The following is a 19,039-nucleotide window of genomic DNA, read 5'->3' on the forward strand; positions in this document are numbered from 1 at the left end:
CTGTATTTACTACATCTGGATTTTCAGTTATAAAGACAGAAGGTGGAAGTGACACAAACAGTTGTGGATTTACTCTCTGAGAAAAGTGTTGTTCTCAGATTAGGAGAAAAAAAGAGAGAAAACATGCAACTGAATTAAAATAAAATAAAAACCTTCTCAAGAATGCTATTGCTTGTATTTGGAAAGTAGGTCTTGCATAGCAAACATCAGGAAAAGCCATTTTCAAAGGTTATCTGAATCTATATTAAATAGTAGACTATTCAACCAACTGAAAAACAGATCTAAAAGATTAAATAAAATAGCATCAGGGACGAAAGATCCACACACTATTTAGCAGAGAATAAGGCTCCCTTTAGTGGAAACATAAGCAGTGTCTCTTACGGCACCATCAGAAAAATGATTTCAAGTGAAGCCTTGTGAAACATTAACATATTCTGTGACAGCTGTTTGCAGTTTTTCCTTTTAAGCTGTTCACAGTTGTATATTTGGACAGTAATTTTTAAGAAAATAAAGAACAGAATGCTCTTCCGCACTCAGGCATCTGAAGCACAAAAATATATCCACCTGGAAACAAATTATAGTGATATTCCTGGGTTTAAACAACAACAACAAAAAGCTTTGTGCAATGTGAATGGAAAGTTTCTAAAACTTGAAGCTTTTAAAATGCATTCTTCAGGTTTAGATATGCATTATTTATTATTCTGAATTAATTTTCACAGTTTCTGGATAAGCCATTATGAGTGGTAACAGCTAAGAGATAGAAGGGAAGAAGAGCATGGTGCAAAGCATCTTCAATGCCTCCTGCTCTGATTTCAGGGAAAAAAAAAAAAAAAACAAACAGAAGAACAAAGGTGTCTGCCATCAGATTCCTCACTACAGAATTCTTGCATGCTGACAGACTGTCCTGGGTCTGCTACCTGAGTCCTGCTGCTTCCTCCTGGATTGGCTTTTTGACTTTTTCCTGCTACCTGCTTGCTGCTGAAGGCTGGCCATGCTGCTGCTGCTCTCTCCCTGCTGCTTTTGCTTTGGACCTTTGAAATGGCGTGCAATGGGACCACTGCTGGATCCTGATGGTGACTATCCCCGCTTCACGCTACTCTTGCTAATTTCCTCTTTTCTATCGCCCTCCTTCCTTTCCCTGTCACCCTAATTCGTAATAGTCACTGTCCTTCCCTTCCCCATCTCCCTGATTAGGATTTATAATAAACTGGATGGACCAACATCTGAACTGCTGTTTCTTAATCTCACGCTGGGTATAGAGATATTAAAAGAACCTCCTCTCCCTCCTGTAAATTGGAGCGAGATAACTAGTAAGTAATAGTATTTATTGACCAGTATTTTTCTCCAAACTCTAAGGCTGTTTTCCTGGGCAACTGTTTTTAAATATTACAAACCATGTGTGGTGAGATGAGCTTTGTTGCCAGTCCCAACCATTCTGCTCTCTCTCTTCCCCTCCTCAGAAGAACTGGGAAGAAAGCAAGATGAAAAAGCTCATGGATCAATATAAGGCAAGGAAATAACACATAAAAACAGTCTAAATTGTGGGAAAATGAATTTAATTTTTTGCAAGTTTAAAAGAGAGAAGGATGGTAAAAAAGAAAGAAAGAAAAGACAAAACACTACAAATCTTTCTACTCTTATCCTCTTCTTCTGTGGCTCAACTTCAGTCCTTCATTCCTGACTGTATTTCTCCCCTCTCAACCATAAGTGGTGGCAAAATAAAAATGTACACACCTGCTTAATAACATAGAGACAGGTAGAGATGAGATAGAGACTCTGGATGCAGCGAAAATGTCCACTTCTTTTTTTCTTGATTTACAGTCAAGACTAAACGTGAAAAATGAAATATTTATCTTTTTTTAAAGCTAGTTGAAGCAATTGAACCAGAAAGGTTAAAAAAAGTTCAAGGAACAATCACACAAACAATTTAAGGCCATGATTTATATTGCAGGTTCAGCGTGTTAATGAGCAAAAATACTAATCAGTGCCCATAGATATTAAATAAATTCAGTGGGTTGAAACGGATATTTGTAGTGCAGCAAATGTTAGTCTAATGATTGAATTAATCTTCACACAGAGAAATTCTTGCATGCCAAGTTTTTTTTGGACATGACAAGCTAATGAAGATAAAACTGGTAGCACCTCGTGAATTAATTTCAGAAGCTGAAAGGGCACTGAGTGGCAGAGTTTGTAAAGAAACATGTGAAAACATTTGAGCAAACATTAAAAGGTAATAGGTACTAATTCTTTATTACACTTCATATGGCTGAATATAAATGGTTTGATTAGTACAGTGTATCAGCGAATCTACTATGCAAGATGGATCTGGAAATAATCAAAATGCATTATAATTAGATGATCATGCTGGCGCATTTGCTGGATATGGACAAAAAGCTCGTATGCCTATGCCCACATGGTTAGAAATGTAGATTTTTATGCTAATTAACTTTTTATTCCAATCATCAAACAAAGGTGCTTACAGTGGTAAATATGGAAAACTTTCCTCAAATATCTTGTCTGAAAAGGCAGCAACCTTGAAAAACAAAGCAAAACAAAACAAACAAACAAACAAAAACTGTTGATTTTCTTCCCTTCAAAATATTCCATTTCATTATGGGACATAATGGGACACAACTCACCATGACAGCAGAAAACACTATTTTCAAGTTCCTTTCAGTTTTGCCCTCTAATACGCAGACCAACAGCTTAGTTTGGCAAACTTCTCAGAATTGAGATTATCAGTAAAACTGATTCTCAGTTACAGAAAGAAACTCAAGTTTACTTACTTTCTTTTTTTTATTATTATTAATTTTCTTTTTTGTTTTTTTTCTAACTGATCCTAAGTATTTTATTCTGGAATTCTGCTGAAGCATCATCTATAGACATATAACTAGGCATACAAACAGACCCTTTTTGATTATGAATTGATGATTCAAACGATCACAGCTGTAGAAAAAACTCCACTGAAACAAAAAGCACTGTTGTTTACTTAGGTGGACACTAAATCCAAATTTATAGTTGTCAATTATCTCTTCTACTGAAAAAAGGGATTTGTTTTTTGCGTTTTGTTTCTTAACCAGTAAATAATTTAAATGATTAATTTAATCTGGGCTAAGAAGTAATGCATGCTAAATTTATTTTAATAATCAGTATTTTGTTCATAATATCTCAACCATATTGTCCTAACAATGAAGATACTACATACCATGCCTACCACAATAAGTGTATTTCAGATACATCAAAACAGAATGTATGTAAATTATATGCATTTTGGGAAATAATACTACATACAATATGAAAACAAAGACAAAACCAACCCTGTTATTATGATACTGTCGGGGTTAGTGGAGATGTGCAATATGCAAATATTTCCTCAGTACATTTTATAGGTCAATGCTATCTGCTCTTAAGTGTTACATCTGGAATCAACAGAGTAATACCATTGGCTAGTCTATATATGCTTTTCATATTGCACAAATTCAATTTAATTATAGAGATTTTAATGGATAATCTGAGCAGAAAACTTGTATACTGCTGTCTGCAAACTGCCAAATTTATGAGATGCCATATACCTTAAACACAGCAGAGTACAAGTCTGAGCAGACTGGCATTTATGACAGGCACATGTTGACAAGACCATAAAGGGAGAAAGCTGAATTAACTAACATGATAACCATATCTTCACCTAAATAAGCACCTTCTTTCTTGACGTGGGTAGTTTTCCAGTTTGCTGTGGAATTTTGCAGGCTTCTAAAGACAAATGTTCTTCCCTTCAAGTTTGCTCAGTTGGCAGAATGATTCATGGATATTTTTGAGCCATAAATAAAACAGTTTTCTGGGTTTTGAGCAGCACAGAGCTGTTCTAACATGTTTCCACGTACATGGAAGGATTACCTATACTCATGTCAGCTCTCCAGTACTCTGTTTTTCATGTACCATTCCTACACTGTTGTGTATAATCTATCCAGCTGGCATTTTACCTGACATCTTCCAAACACCTAAACATTATTTTCTTTGCCTCTCCCGTCTAATCTCTTTCACTTCTTTCTCTGCACTTGTGCTGCAGATTAAGCAATATCAACAGACACTCCTGCATCTCACCCACTGAAAAATATATTCTATCACCAACCCAAACACATTGATTTCTAAATGAAAGAAACATTAATGGATATTAACATACATTGCTACCAGGATTTATTCTGTTGTCCATTTATTTATGCATGTTCTTGTGGAATCAGCTTCTCACGTTTCAGCCCAAAAATGGATAAACACACAAAGAAAGTTACAATTTGGCTGTTTCAGGATTCTTCATTTTTAACTAGCCAGACTAATTTCAAAGTAAAATATTTTCATAATATTGTTTTTGTTTGCAAAATTACATGGATAAATTCACAAGTGTCTTCAAAGACACATTCTTCATCACATTTGTCTGTTCTGACAAGACTTATTCCACAATTTATGCAGAAAGTAGCTCAAAAAACAGTCTTTAAGAATAGGAAGCGACTACCAATATATGTTTTTAATACTATAGTACTTTGATTTTTTTTGAAGCCATATCTCATATTATATGCTAGGAGGCTTAACGGTGCATAATGCATAACGACTTAAGAGACTTAGTTTTTTCAGAGATAAATTCAGCAGTCACCCTATGCCGTAACACAGAAGACTGTATATTCAGAAACAGTTTGTAAGTGTAGGTTTCTTGCTAGAAACTCTTGAGAATGTCACCCCATTATTCTTATCTGACTGCGCAAATCAACCAGAATGTAAACATTGGTGCATTTTAGCTGTCCATCATCTAGATCGTGTATCCCTTTAAAAGTGAAAGGGAGGCTGAATAGCCAAAAGCCAGTGTCATTAGTAAAAAGCTAGATTATTCCAAAACCCCTACACCTTAGCTGAATGTGCTATTATTTATGAAAATCTATATGCATAGATGTACATATATTTATATTTTACAGCTGGCACAGCGACCTATATTCATCTATCAGGTTGGATATTTTCACTCTTCTTCAAAAACTCTCATGAGTATTTCTCCAAACAACGCAGTCAATTAAAAACAGAATATTGTATACAACTATCTGTTTACAACTGAAAATATATAATGTTCATTCACAATCAAGGAGTAGTGAAGGACATACACGTATGATATTGAAAAAAAACCTCAGGTCTGGAGTAAAGGCACAAAGCAATTATCTCTCAGTATTTCTCCATTTCTCATGAAGGGAAATATATAAACTGTGAAATGACTAATCCACTGTGGTGTAGATGATTATTTTTGAGTCATTTGCTTCCTCTTTTGAATGAACCAAGGCATCTGCGGTTAAATCAACTGGAAAAAAAAAGACAAAAAAAAAAAAAAAAAAGAAAAAAAAAACGGTAGTGCAGGGAACGTTTTGATCACACTTTTAATTTCACAATCTAACCTACAAATGGCTTTAAAATTGCTGGTAACACCACAGTGCTATTAACTATCTACTCATTTTTATTGAAAGACTGTAGGCACAACCCATTAGTCAATGACTATGCTGCACTTGCCAGACTCCATTCACAGTCACAACTAGTAAGTGGCTGAGTTTCAAGATGATGATAACAACAACAAACAAGCAAAACACTGCTCAAAGTGTATTGGCTTTTCTGAAAATAATATCTATTCTGTATTACTTTACTGTGTTACAGTAAGTCTAATAATATTGGGACTGCACTTGTACATCACAAGTACCTTTTAAATTGAAATAACGTGAGTTTTGATTAATAAACTGATATCCCTTAAACTCAGTAATTGATGAACATCTAATGTTATATATACCATGAGATTTTGGATATTAAAAAAAAATACATGATGACTATAAAATTGAGGTTTTCATGGTTTGGTTTTTTTTTTTTTTTTTCAGTTGTTTCATTTGTTTATAACTAAAGTATTTACTTATTTGGGGAGATCATTCAGTAAGGGAAAATTCTTTAAAATGATTGGTGAGTTGACCTATGGAAAAATAAATATTTGTAGTTAAATAGTACATCTGCATAGATTTTCAGAAGTGTACTTCTAATATGAGTATAGTAATCATCTCCACTCAAGGTGATTGAGTTTGTATTGCAGAATTCCTTTGGAGTACAAGAATGGTATTTCTTTTTGATGAAATAAAACTGGATTTGTGCTCTAGTAACTAGTATTAAACCTCTTTTTTCTTTTCTTTTTTTTTTCCTCTTTTTGTGGCAATGACAAAACTGAAAAAAATTCTAACATTCCAGGCGTGGCAAAATATTATTTATTTCTTCATTTCTTCATTTATCTGTTTGACTGAAGATGGGAAGGAAAAGATCCCAGGCTTTGATAAAGAGGATTTTGTACATATCTCTAATTCCATGCCATATGTAAATATAACCTAAGTTTGGAAACTTAAGATAGTTCCACATCTGAATGACTTTTCTATGGAAGGTATGACTTCTTCTTAGTACCAAAGAATAAATAAATTTGGCAGGCTGTACACATCAAACACAGCATTCTACAATTCCTTTCTTTCTCCCTATTTATCTTATTTTAATATGCATTTGTCATAATAATCATAATATGATAATATTTTGTCATAATTATCAGAGTATGATAATTATGCATCAGTATGAAAAGTGATAAAGCTTTAGACTAGTAAAATATTCAACTGTGATTCTTACTTCTAGAATTTGTATTTATATAGGTTTAGGACTGTAAATATCATCCCTTATTTGCTTTCAATCCACTTCATTCATATTTTCTCCTCTTTCTCCTCATATTTAAAACAAACAGGTTTATGCACAGAAACAAAATAGTCTTTCATAAGAGAAATATCTGAAAGAAAAGATAATATTCACCGTCCATATAACACTCAGATCTTAATCAAGAAATCTCTCTTCATATTCAGATTTCTCCTTATACATAAAGAAGCAAACACAGAATCTTTAGAAATTACGTTATAAAATAAGTATAATAAGATGAACTACTCTCTGGACAAGACTATATCAAAGCTGTAAACTTTAGGACACATGTACAAATATATGGGAATTTCTTTAGACGATGGACTGTTTCTTCCAAAAGAGTAGATTTTTCTCCTATAAAGAAAGCTTATTAAGCTATTTGCTTGAGGGAGGGATTTAATATTCTGTGACTGGATTCCATGAATGTCCTGTATGGTCACTCTTAAAGAAACAATCAAAATGTAAAACTTTTTTGCGTTCAAGACATGCTATTTTTCAAAATGCCTTGAGACTCCGTACTGATCAGAAAGTACTTGGTGATCATCTGGAGGAAGAAGAAACTGGCCAAGGAACAACAATTTTATTAGAAATCTTTCTTTAGATTTTTAAAAGATAGATTTTTAGTTTTAAAATATAGGATGCTTTAATGTCACTTATATTGGGGAAGAAAAAAATTATATAAAAATTGGTATATATTCGTAATTAGTACAGTAAAAAAATGAAGCAATACGTTAGCAAGTGCCTTTTGCTTTCGAAAATATTATGTGTGAGAAAAACTGTTAAATCTCTCAAAAGATAATACTATTCCCTTAGCAACAAGAGCAGTGAAAAGGTGAATTTTTTGTTTATTTTGTTTTGTTTTTTGAATAAACTAAATTTCAGTGTCTAAGCTTCCCCAATTCACACTGGCAATCTAGTAGGTATACTCTCAACGTCTGTCTCTCTGTGTGTAAACACACACTTCTGGTAACAAAATAGATGTCCAGAATCAAATACTATACTGAATAAATCTCCACTGTCAATAGTGGGAGCTCAGATTATCTAATTCACATCTGAATGAATTATAGGTGCATAAAAAGTTTACATATGTAACACCTACTCTCCTATCAGTAGTTACCTAAACATAACTCCTTCCTGAATGAATCTTTATCTAAAGCTCACTTCTCCTGCCTTTCCATTAGCATGCAATGCCAGACCAGAAATATCCTGGGCTACCTAATGTACTTGCATGTGGATGTCAAGCAAGAAAGAAGACAGTGCAGCTAAAAAGAGATAGGTTAACTCACATTATTTCAAGTAGCCCTAACTGTCTATATAGCAAATTATTTGAGGTCTATAAATCTACATTCTTTCACAAAGAGTTGTAGGACACAGGAACTCACCATTGAAGTTTACTTGACTAATTTTCAAATCTACCTTAGGAGCTGAAGTGATTTTCATATATAGTTCCTTCCATTGCCCACACAAAAGTACTGAGCCAGACAGATCATTGGTCTTACACATTTACTCTGTACTTAGAATTCATTTGCCTTACAGAAAAAAGATTTTTCTTTATCTCTTTATTTATATTTGTATTTTAAAGTTTGTGTTTTTCACAGAATCACAGAACAGTTGAACAGGTTGGAACAGACCTCTGGAGTTTGCCAACCTTCCAGGGTCATTAGGGCCATGTCAGAAGAGATTTTCAAAATGTCCAAGAATGAAGATTCTTGGACTCAGAGAAATTTAGTGCAGAGTTGTATCACAATGGCATTAAGAAGGTAGGTTTTTTGTTTTTAATTTGTTTTGTTACCCTAAAAAATAATTTATTTCTATTTCAGTTTGTGGCCCTTCCCCCTTCTTTCATTTGGGATGCCACTGAGAGTCTGATTCCATACCTCTCCTCCTCTCCACTTTTCATCAAGTATTTATACACATCTCCTTTCTATATTAGGAAATCTGCACTGAACTCAGAACTTAGACGTGACTCACCTGTGCTAATCAGAGGGGAAGGATCCATTCCATTTAGAGCATTCCAGGAAGTTGCTGGCTTTCTTTTCTTCAGTGTAACATTGCTAGCTCATGGTCAGTTTGTCATCCAGAAAGATCCCCACTTTTTTTAATTGCACAGATACTTTCTAGTTGATCAGGCCCAAGCCAGTATTGGTGCAGTGTATTTATCCCTGCTGCATAGGGTTTATTCTTCCCACTGGAGCCATCAGCAATTCTAATTCTACTTACAACTTATAACCACTTGAATATTGAAATTACCAATTCTGCATTAAACTCAGCACCTTCATGCTCACAGCTATAATCTTTCCTTTAAGACTCCATTAAAAACAGAATGCAAAATATCAGAAAATGGATCTTAGTATCAATGTAACAAAGAGTCATAGCTGGCAGTGATAACTTGCATTGAATTTCAGAAAAAGCAGCATGAAAACTCTCCAACACTACTATCATACTTTTAGAAGGTTCATTGTCTTAAATATATTTATCTGATAAAGCACCTAAAATGCTAATGAAACCCTTCTAGTGTATTTAACCATGATTAAAAATGTATCTATTCAGTTGCATTTTTGCTTTATTTCTCATGGAAAGTGTGCAAAAAAAAAGAAAAATCTGTTGCTATTCTACTGCTGAAAAATACCGTTCAATGGCACATTCATGATGCAGAGAAGAGTGTTTATTCGGCTCAAAGCAAAGAATTATAAAGACAGAAACAGATATAAAAGACTGTCAGTATTTTGTAAGAGTTACATTTTCTTAATTGAAGCTCAAATTGTTTATTGTGTTATTTACCTTTATGTCATTTATCTGTAAACCCATTAGAAAGGATTGAAGAACTCATTATTTTTATGTTCCGGATTGATATGGGACTATTATTTAAAAATAAATAAATAAATAAATAAAAATTGCTGAAGAATAAACACTGCAAAATTCAAAAGCCTACAAAATAATAGCCAATTCATTACAGATCTAAGATGACACACACACCATGTCTTAAATATAGACACTAGTTTATCAAATAGAAAGTTTAAAAGTGATTTAATCTAGGTCAGTAAGCATCTCAATACTGTCGCCTCTGTCAATGGAAATGATTAAATCAACACATCATTCTGAAATATAAGCTGTAGATTTGACCAGAAGACACAGAAATTTGTATAAGATACTGGGCAGTATTCTTGACCTGTATTATGCACTAGGCTGTACGAGTCAAAATAGTCCCTAGGGCCTCAGAAATGCACTTTTGGAAGTGAAAGACTTCCACTGACAAAGGGCCTTGCAGTCTCACAGACAGGAACTAGACACTGAAGATAAATGCATTCAGACAGGGAATATAGTATCCAGTTTTATCAGCAAGGGAAATAAGCCACTGGATTATTTTAAAATGTAGACTTGATTGAGGAATTCTTCAGTGAAATTCTATGTACTATGCTACATCAGAGGTTAGATAATTATAACACTTTAAAAATTCAAAAAGGGATGAATCTCTACAGCAGGTTGGATTCACTGTGATAAGAAGAAGAGCCATATGAGATGAGAACTCTTATGAATGTGGGAAAATAACTGCAGAATTCACAGAATCACGGAATGGCCAGGGTTGGAAGGGACCTCAAGGATCATGAAGCTCCAACCCCCCTGCCACATGCAGGGCCATCAGCCTCCCCATTTAATACTAAACCAGGCTGCCCATCCAGTCTGGCCTTGAACACCTCCAGGGACAGGGCATCCACAACCTCTCTGGGCAGCCTGTTCCAGCACCTCAGCACTCTTACAGTAAAGAACTTCCCCCTGACATCCAACCAAAATCTCTCTCTCAACTTATAACCATTTCCTCTTGTCCTGCTGTTATCAACCCTTTCAAAGAGTTGATTCCCCTCCCATTTGTAGTCTACCTTTAGGTACTGAAAGGCTGCAATGAGGTCACCCCACAGCCTTCTTTTCTCCAGGCTGAACAAGCCCAGCTCCATCAGCCGGTCTTCATAGGGGAGATGCTCCAGTCCCCTGATCATCTTTGTGGCTATCCTCTGGACCCTCTCCAACAGCTTCCTGTCTTTCTTGTACTGGGGGCTCCAGTCCTGGATGCTGTACTCCAGATGGGGCCTCACAAGAGCAGAGTACAGGGGGACAATCACCTCCCTGTCCCTGCTGGCCACCCCTCTTCTGATGGAGCCCAGGATACCATTTGCTTTCCGAGCTGCAAGGGCACACTGCTGGCTCATGTTAAGCTTTTCATCCATCAAGACCCCCAGGTCCTTTTCTGCAGGGCTGCTCTCAAGGACCACATCCTTGCAGTCTGTATGGATGCCTGGGATCCCTCTGGACCAAGTGCAAAACCTTGCACTTTGCCGTGTTGAACCTCATTAGATTCACCTGGGCCTGCCTTCCAAGCCTGTTAAGGTCCCTCTGAATGGCATCCCTTCCTTCCACTTGTCAACCGCACCACTCAGTGGTTACTCATTCCTTAAATCAGACTTTTGTTTTAGCATATACCATTACCAAAAGCATCTGTGGGCCTAAACAGACATAGGTATAAGCAGTGATGGCAGTCACAGTCATCAGCTTTTACCTAGTATGCAGTCTTGCCATTCTTTTAATCTCTTAACCATTCTAATGTTTCCTTCCAAGTCTGAGTAGTCCTCTTCCCCATCTAGCCTTTTGAACTCACTTCTAAAGACCTGCAGTTCCTTGTCTTGGATGGCAGCAGGAGCAAGCAAGTTCAGACATGTTAAGTGCTCATTTCAGAAAAGCAATGGGACAAGTTTCCCTCCTGTTTCCCATACAATGGCTCTGCCATCCAATTTACACTCCACTTAGCTTTGGTGCAGGGGGAAAAGGAGAGGAGAATAGACTAGGTGTAGTGCAGTAGCTTTTCTAAAGCAAGATAGTTTTATAATCCTCACTGTAAGGGGGTACCAAGAAGATGTGAAAAGAGGCACTCTCTATCTCCGAGAGTGCCTCTCAGCTTTTATTTAACTTATTAAACAAACAAATGCATGGACTAAAATTGAATTTAGACTTCAGACTATTTTATAACTCTTCAGTAGGCTAATTCACCATCTTGACTCCAGCTTTTCTTCCTCCTACTTGCCTGTAGCTAAATGTGACAGGGTAAGATTCTGTGTGAGGTATGAACTTGTGTTTAATGAAATGGAGGAAATGGCTCAAAGGCAAATGTTCCTATTTTAGTTCACACAGAGACTCATATTATGAAAACACAAGGATAGCTATGGATGGTGATTTATCTAAAGAGAAAGCATTAACACAAGCATTTCTTCCTACACCTGAGGATGTTCAGCTATTGACTCCAGTATGAGTAGGAAGCAATTTTTGAGGAAGCAAAATAAAAGGAAGGATTTTGTAGAGGGTATGCCTGCAAGGTTAAACTATCATCACCCACTGGGTGTAATGACAGTGACACTATAAAACCAAAGCTTTTTGCATGAGAGACTTAGCTTCTCCACATGGGACCTTATCATATGACCAAGTGTAATACAAGACAGTCTTGTCATTACTCTGAACTTTAATCATAATTAAACCTCTGCCATAGAGATATTCCTAGTTATTACTGGAATTATAGTATGATTTAATACCCCTGACATCATTTGACTAAACCACTCCAGTATTAGTTTTATTAAAACGTGAGAACTTGGGTATTTATCAGGCAGATTTACCCATATAATATTAACACACTGAAAAGAAGAAAGCTATCTTCAAGAAGCATTATTGATAGACACTATTACCTTCAACAATTTACAACTGCTTCACAATTTTTAATTAATATCTTAGGGCATAATAGAATATTCTGCTTAATTTAAAGGTCAACTATTTTTCTTTGGCAAAGAAAAAGGGATGACCTTCAAATCACATTTTCTTCTGTATCTCACATTTTTTAGAAAGTTATTACTTCATGTTATGTAACACGTATTGATACTACTTATTAATGAGATATAAAAATAAGGAAACCGTTATTTAGTTTTCTAAACATACATCAGAAAATATAAATAATGTATTTCTGTCTGATTTTAAACCTTTGCAATTATTGCATATATTCATCCACGGCGTACTGTAGGCTTCCTCCCCAGAGCAGTTCTAGCACTTCTCTAAGTATATGCTATTCCTCTTTATCCCTTTGAAGAAAAATGAATCACATCCACAGCTTGCAGCTATCAAAATTCGATTTATCAAGCATTTTGACAAAAGTGTGTATTACCTCTTCTTTACACTAGGAGGCACATTTTTCCTTCATACAGTTTCATCTCACAGCTGCTGCATGAATCTCTTAGATACATTTAACAATTTCAATCTAAATTTAAGTCCCTGACAACCTATAGTAAACCACGCTGAAAAAGAGTTTCCACTAACAAGGTTTTGCTTGATGCTGATGAAAACCACACTGATAATAATGAAAAATGAGATTCTGCACCTGACTGCTGACAAACAAAAACACAGTTTTCTTTAGACTGACAATGGAAGAAATAACTCATATGAAATCACATCAGACACCTGTACATTTTTAACAAAACCAATCATAAAAGATGTTTATGTTAATAGTGCACTTATTTCATGTTAAACACATTACAAACCACTTAAAACAGGATTTTTCATAATAAAAGATCTTAAGTTGTACAACTAAATATGATTTTTTTTCCATTTTTTTCTATTTTTTTCTTTTTTTTTTGTCAGTTGGTTGATTTGTTAATGGGATTGTTAATTGTTCAAGGTCTTGAAGAAACAAAAAGGTAAATAACTTTCATCAGATAGATGGTTGATCATTGGAATATCATCAGTTGATTTTTATAGGAAATGTATGTGTATGTATATACATTCAGATTATTCAAAAACAGTACTTTCCAAGAAAGTACAGATTCTCCTTTACTGTGTGTACTTTGGTTTTATAACAAACTATAAGAAGTGTAATATCTGCAGTCTTCTCCTGTTTGTCATCACGGTTGGAAAAAAAAAAAAAAAAAAAAAAAAAAAAAAAAAAAAAAAAAAAAAAAAGGGTAATATTGTGCTATTTTTCCATTTCTCTTGGCCCATGTTTCTGGCAAAGTCACAGTCAGCAAGACAAGGCTAAGATTCTTAATCTTTGCATTTAAGTTCAATAAAACACTGTAACATACACAAGGCTTGCCTTACTAATCAATAATATATGCAAAATTAAATCATTGTAACTATGGCTCTTGAATAACGAGACCTCCTGTAGTAAATTTGTATTATTTGTTATTATCACCTAATAATGCATAACGAAACTAAATGCAAGTGTCACTCTGTAGTGATATGCTGTTTTTAAACAAACTGAAGTGTTGCTCACTGGTGAGACCCTTCCTAAAAAGCATAACAAAGTGCTAACGAAATAAAGGTAGAATTAAGTAAATTACAACTGATGGGTCGTCGTAGTTCCCTGACAATTGATTAATATAGATCATGCAATGCTGAAATGAAAAAGATTTCTTAGTGAACAGAATGAAACACTTGAGGGGGGAAAAAAGAAAGAAAAAAAAAAAAAAGCATTTAAGTATAAATTTGGACTGCACACATCACTATTCAAGTTCATATAAAATTAATTTTTATTTCATATTTGTGTGTTATTGCTTTTCCCTCATAACTATGGTGACAGTGAGTGGCTGACACTGCTAGTGTTTACAGTCTCTCTCCATTTCAGTTTCTCCCAGTGAGAAAGACTGCTGCTTTAAGATTAGTCCAATGAGTTTACTCTCATTGTGTATGTTTTTTTTTATTAAACCATGCAATTGTTTCTGTCTCTTCTCTGTGGAAGTTAATAGTGTCGAGAAAATAAGATAGTAAGATTTCTCCTACATTCATATAACAAGTTATTGAGACTTTTAACTCCCACATACACTTTCAACATTGCAGGTTTTGAAGTTTTTGGTCACTGCTCAAAATTGAACTAAAATAGCAACATACTAATATTGACAAACAATGGATGAACTTTTATTTGCACAACTACAGAGCGTACAACACCAAACCACATAATTTACTGAGCATTAAAGCCATTTACCAAAATTGCTCTCACCCTGAGGCAACAACTTTACCATTAAGATTAACCCATTTTCCCATGAACTGCAGCAAACTTTCATAAAAATACTATAGGAAAAGTCTGTGTATTTTTCTGCAGATTTTTTGAGATCATTAGAAAATATTCTCGTAATTCTCTTCAGTTGAAATAGTTAAAATAATAATAAAATACTATTCATCAACTGTATAATCTAAATGTACTACACATACATGGGAGTATTACTAGTCTTCATTAAGATTTTTACCTTACATTATAGTAGTATCATTTACCTCAGAATTCAAAGTGTTTTCATAAACAGAAATCCCTTAAACAGTCAGTGAAATTAAACTGTCTCTTATTGCATTTCACTGCAATAAAACTGGAAGTTAAAATTAGGAGTGTCAAGGTATACAGTGTTAAGATAATACTATGTCAGTTACATTAACCATGAACATATGTAAATGCCCAGAGAGCAATTTTGTCCAATCACCTTTTTGTCCAATCTTCTGAAAAATGTCACAGGATCTTCAATAACCACAAACTGCTTTATACTCCATTTCACTTCTCATCCAAAAATGCATCCAGTACCAAAATAACTTTAGGCATAATGCCTAAACAATAACTTGATGCTGAATAAGATATAAAAGTCAAATCCATCTAATGGGCAACATCATTCCTTTCCTGCTTTGGGTTTTTCTAGGATGATTTCTATCACGTTAGCAACCACATCATTCCCCTTGTAGTTTGTGAGATTTTATGAGATATAGACTACACTGTTTCAATGTCCATTCTAATTCATTTTGATAAAAGGTGAAAAGCTTGCATGTCAATAGTTCACTATTCATTAGTAAAGTTTGATTGCTGTATTTTCATAAATTTCTCATTAATTTAGCATTCCCAAGACTAAATTGGGTGTAACTGCAGACATAATAAAACTTTTCGTATAGCCTTTAATAACACTTATTCACACTGATGTTCCAATACTGTATTAGGGATGAATAGCTCTTTATCATAGTTAATGTTCTTCATTTGAACAACAAGCTTCACAAAAAATTTGTAAAAACACATTTTTAGTAACTTGACGTGAAGTTTACTGGGCACATTTTTTTTGAAATCTTCTATGAATTTTATGTCACATAAAGAAAAAATGGGCAACTCAGAGTCTGCAAAGCCAATGTGAAAGTGTCATCCAGGCAATGATGCCTTAAACCTCCTCTCTGATCTTGTTAAATTCTTCATGCAGTCAGAGAATTAAAAGGATAATTCCGCTTAAGACCCTCCCTCACTTAAATAAATGTAAATTCTTTGCTCCAGAGTCAATGCATTCATAGTTGCTAATCTATTACAGTTCTTTGCATTCCTACAGACTTAAGGTTTAAGGTGATAGACCCAACAATACTTCTGTTTAGAGGAGAAAAGAGTCAGCTATCAGATCCAGAAAAACAGGAAGGAGAAGGGGAAAAACAGAACAAAATTCAGACAGGAAAGATTTTCCTTCCCCTCCCCCCTCCCCCCTCCCCAGAGTTTTATAGTTTTATCCCACATATCCTCTTTATACTCCCTTAAAAAAGTATGAAAAAAAATAAATAAATGCTCCTAAGGTCAATAGTCCATCGTTTACGTTCTCATTCACCGTGACTTAAATGTAATTCAAATCCAGTTCTGCCCAAATGAGAACACAGGTCAGAATTTTGTGCAGCAGATCCCAGTGCCACCTTCCTTCCCTGTTATACAGACTCACTAAAAATTTAATCATCTATAAAAAAGGGAGAAATGTCAGAGGAAGAAATTAATCCTTATTTCTGTACTCCCAAAATGCAGGAGAATGCAAGTTCAATTACCTTCCAAGAGCAGAGACAAGGCTTTTAACCTTTGTCTACACATTCTAGACAGAAAACAGAAAGCTTAATGGCAGTGTTATTGCCCTCCTCCAGTTTTCAGTGTGCCCAGGTCTCCATCTTGCAATGGCAAAGAACTAGTCACAGCTTTTGATAAGACCTCACTTTTTTTTTTTTTTTTTTTTTTTTTTTTTGGGTACTGACTGTCACTAACACTGCAATCATGTAAATTTATTACAGCAAAGAAGGAAAAAAAAACAAAAAGCAAGAAAAAAAACACTTCCCAAAGTAGGTACATGCTTAGTAGTTGCATTAAAATGCTCAAAAAAATGTTCCAGAAAGCAGATCATGCCATTTCAACTTAACAAAGAAACCATATGATCCTTGCGGTAAGATGGGGATATTATAGGTATGTGACAGGGCAACCTCCAAAAGCCCAATGCTAAATGACATCAGCGCTGCAGACTACTTCATAAGATTTCCTTCTTTCTATCCATTCTCACCATGCAAAACTGCCTGGAGCTGTTTTTTTCTCATTGGACATGTCTCTGTTTCTTCAGATGAATTACAACACGAGGAACTTCAAGCAAACCACATTATCTTCTACCAAGCATTATAAGCTAGACGACCAAATATTCATGCAGGTGCTTAAAAATATCTCTAACAAATCTGAAAGGGAAGGAAAAGAGTGACCAAAGCAATACAGGTAAGCAGAGCTCTGTCAGTGACTCACCCGAGTTGGGGTCGGAGTTGCCATCAGCTTCAGTCCTCTTGTCTGGTGAGGCCTGGTCGTAGAACTCATCCTGCGGCTGAACCAGAGGGAGAGGGTGTGAGATCAGGGTTCCACCACCCACCGGCTCGTGGTCTCCCAGACCACTGTCACTGCAGCTTTCCTGGGAGCCATCGGGGAGGTGAAATGTAACACGGCGCTGGGACTACAAAGAAGAGCACAGGACATGCTGATTAGTGCTCTTCTTTTCTGTTCTCCTGATTTTTTAAAAAAACTTTTGAAGTACAACTAGTTTCCTGGCAGTGCTGGAGAGGCAATTGAGTTTGCTGGTGATTTTTTTAAATTTATTTTTATTTTTGCTTGCTTTTAGAGCAACCCAGGGAAGACAGCAGACAAAAGTACTCATGTGCTCATCTGTGAAGTAACCTTCTCATGAGACAGTGATCAGCAGACCTTTAGGTATGTTTCTTATCATTTAAAAATTGCGATCTATGAACACTTCCTGATAAGCAGAAATAAACATTGGCAAACTGTTATGAAATGCAAACATTGGAAAATGTAATAAATATACTCTCCTGAGCTTAAAACCCATACTATCACTGCTCATATTATTGAAATTAAAAAAAAAAAAAAGCCCAAGTTAAACAAAAAAAATGTATATTTTTACTTTGTCATCTTTCAAGAATTGAAGGATTTATATGGATATTGAACTGATATCAGCACTCTACCTAATACAGACATTTAACTCTGATAATGTAACTGTGAAACTGCACTGATCAACAATGAATCACAGAATGCAATGATGGAATATGCAGTTATCAGTTCTGTAAGAAATATAAAATTACAACTCAGGTATTTTTCTCAAAGCAACACGGAGAATGGCAGCCAGAACTGTAATTTTTCTTGAGCTTCTTAAGAAAGAAAAAAGTCACTGCAAAAGTAAAAAAATAAAAAATAAAAATAAAAATCCACATTGTGCATTTGGTTTAGTTGGTCATTACTGTGAAATTCTCATCTGGAGAAATAGCTTGACTTCATGAGTTGTGGCCACAGTATAATGCAGCAATTCCCTGTGCACTCCAGAGCCGTTAGCACTATTGTGAGTTGTTTAGCACTAGCAGCTGTAGCATTCATGAAAGGAATATAACAGGTCTTCAAGGATCAGAATACAGCATTTCTGAAGCCTCAGAAACAACTAGTTCAAGGCCATCTCAAGAGGGAGGTTAAATTAAGTTAAGCACAACTTTCCTCAAAAATGAATTTCAGCAGCAGGGAGCTGCTGAATCGGATCAATCTGGTTAGCTAGAAAGATTTAAAGTGAAGAGATTCACAAAATTTGCAGTAAGTTTAACAACGGTTTGTTTAGTGTTTTTTTTTTTTTTTTTTTTTTTTTAAATGAGAAACCCTTGAGTTAATAGTGTTAACTGTATGTTTGCTTATTAAAAACTATTTGTTAATGGTAATTGCTGCCATTTTACATGATTATCAATATTTTCTATGAGGTTTCCTTTTATTCATTTCCCTTGGGTAGACACAGATACTTGATTAAGTCAATTTTCAATTACTTTCGTGCAAGTCAGTATAAAAATAAATGTACTATTTGCTCTTGGCTGTGATTTTATAATTAGTATCTTACTTTTAAGTTCCTTTCCTAGCTTTAGGATTGGAATCCAGCTTAAAAAAACAAAAAACAAAAAAAAACCCCAAAAACCCAGATCCTCTGAGTCACTGAAC

At 35.0% G+C, this 19,039-nt stretch overlaps 1 protein-coding gene across 5 annotated transcripts in view; it reads right to left on the reverse strand.

Moving 5' to 3' along the window:
* PCDH9 (protocadherin 9) overlaps positions 1–19,039 on the reverse strand; it is a 681,046-nt gene that overhangs the window by 219,875 nt on the left and 442,132 nt on the right. For 4 of the 5 annotated variants that reach the window (XM_042868519.1, XM_042868516.1, XM_042868517.1 and 1 more), the window contains one exon: positions 17,309–17,510. In XM_042868519.1, coding sequence (XP_042724453.1) covers positions 17,309–17,510 — 202 coding nt within the window. The remainder of the gene's footprint in view (positions 1–17,308; positions 17,511–19,039) is intronic. The other variant, XM_042868520.1, reaches the window with a different exon arrangement.

This window comes from Lagopus leucura, unplaced genomic scaffold (assembly GCF_019238085.1).
Source record: "Lagopus leucura isolate 7727_CA_CO unplaced genomic scaffold, USGS_WTPT01 Super-Scaffold_100001, whole genome shotgun sequence".
In the NCBI taxonomy this organism is placed as follows: Eukaryota; Metazoa; Chordata; class Aves; order Galliformes; family Phasianidae; genus Lagopus; species Lagopus leucura.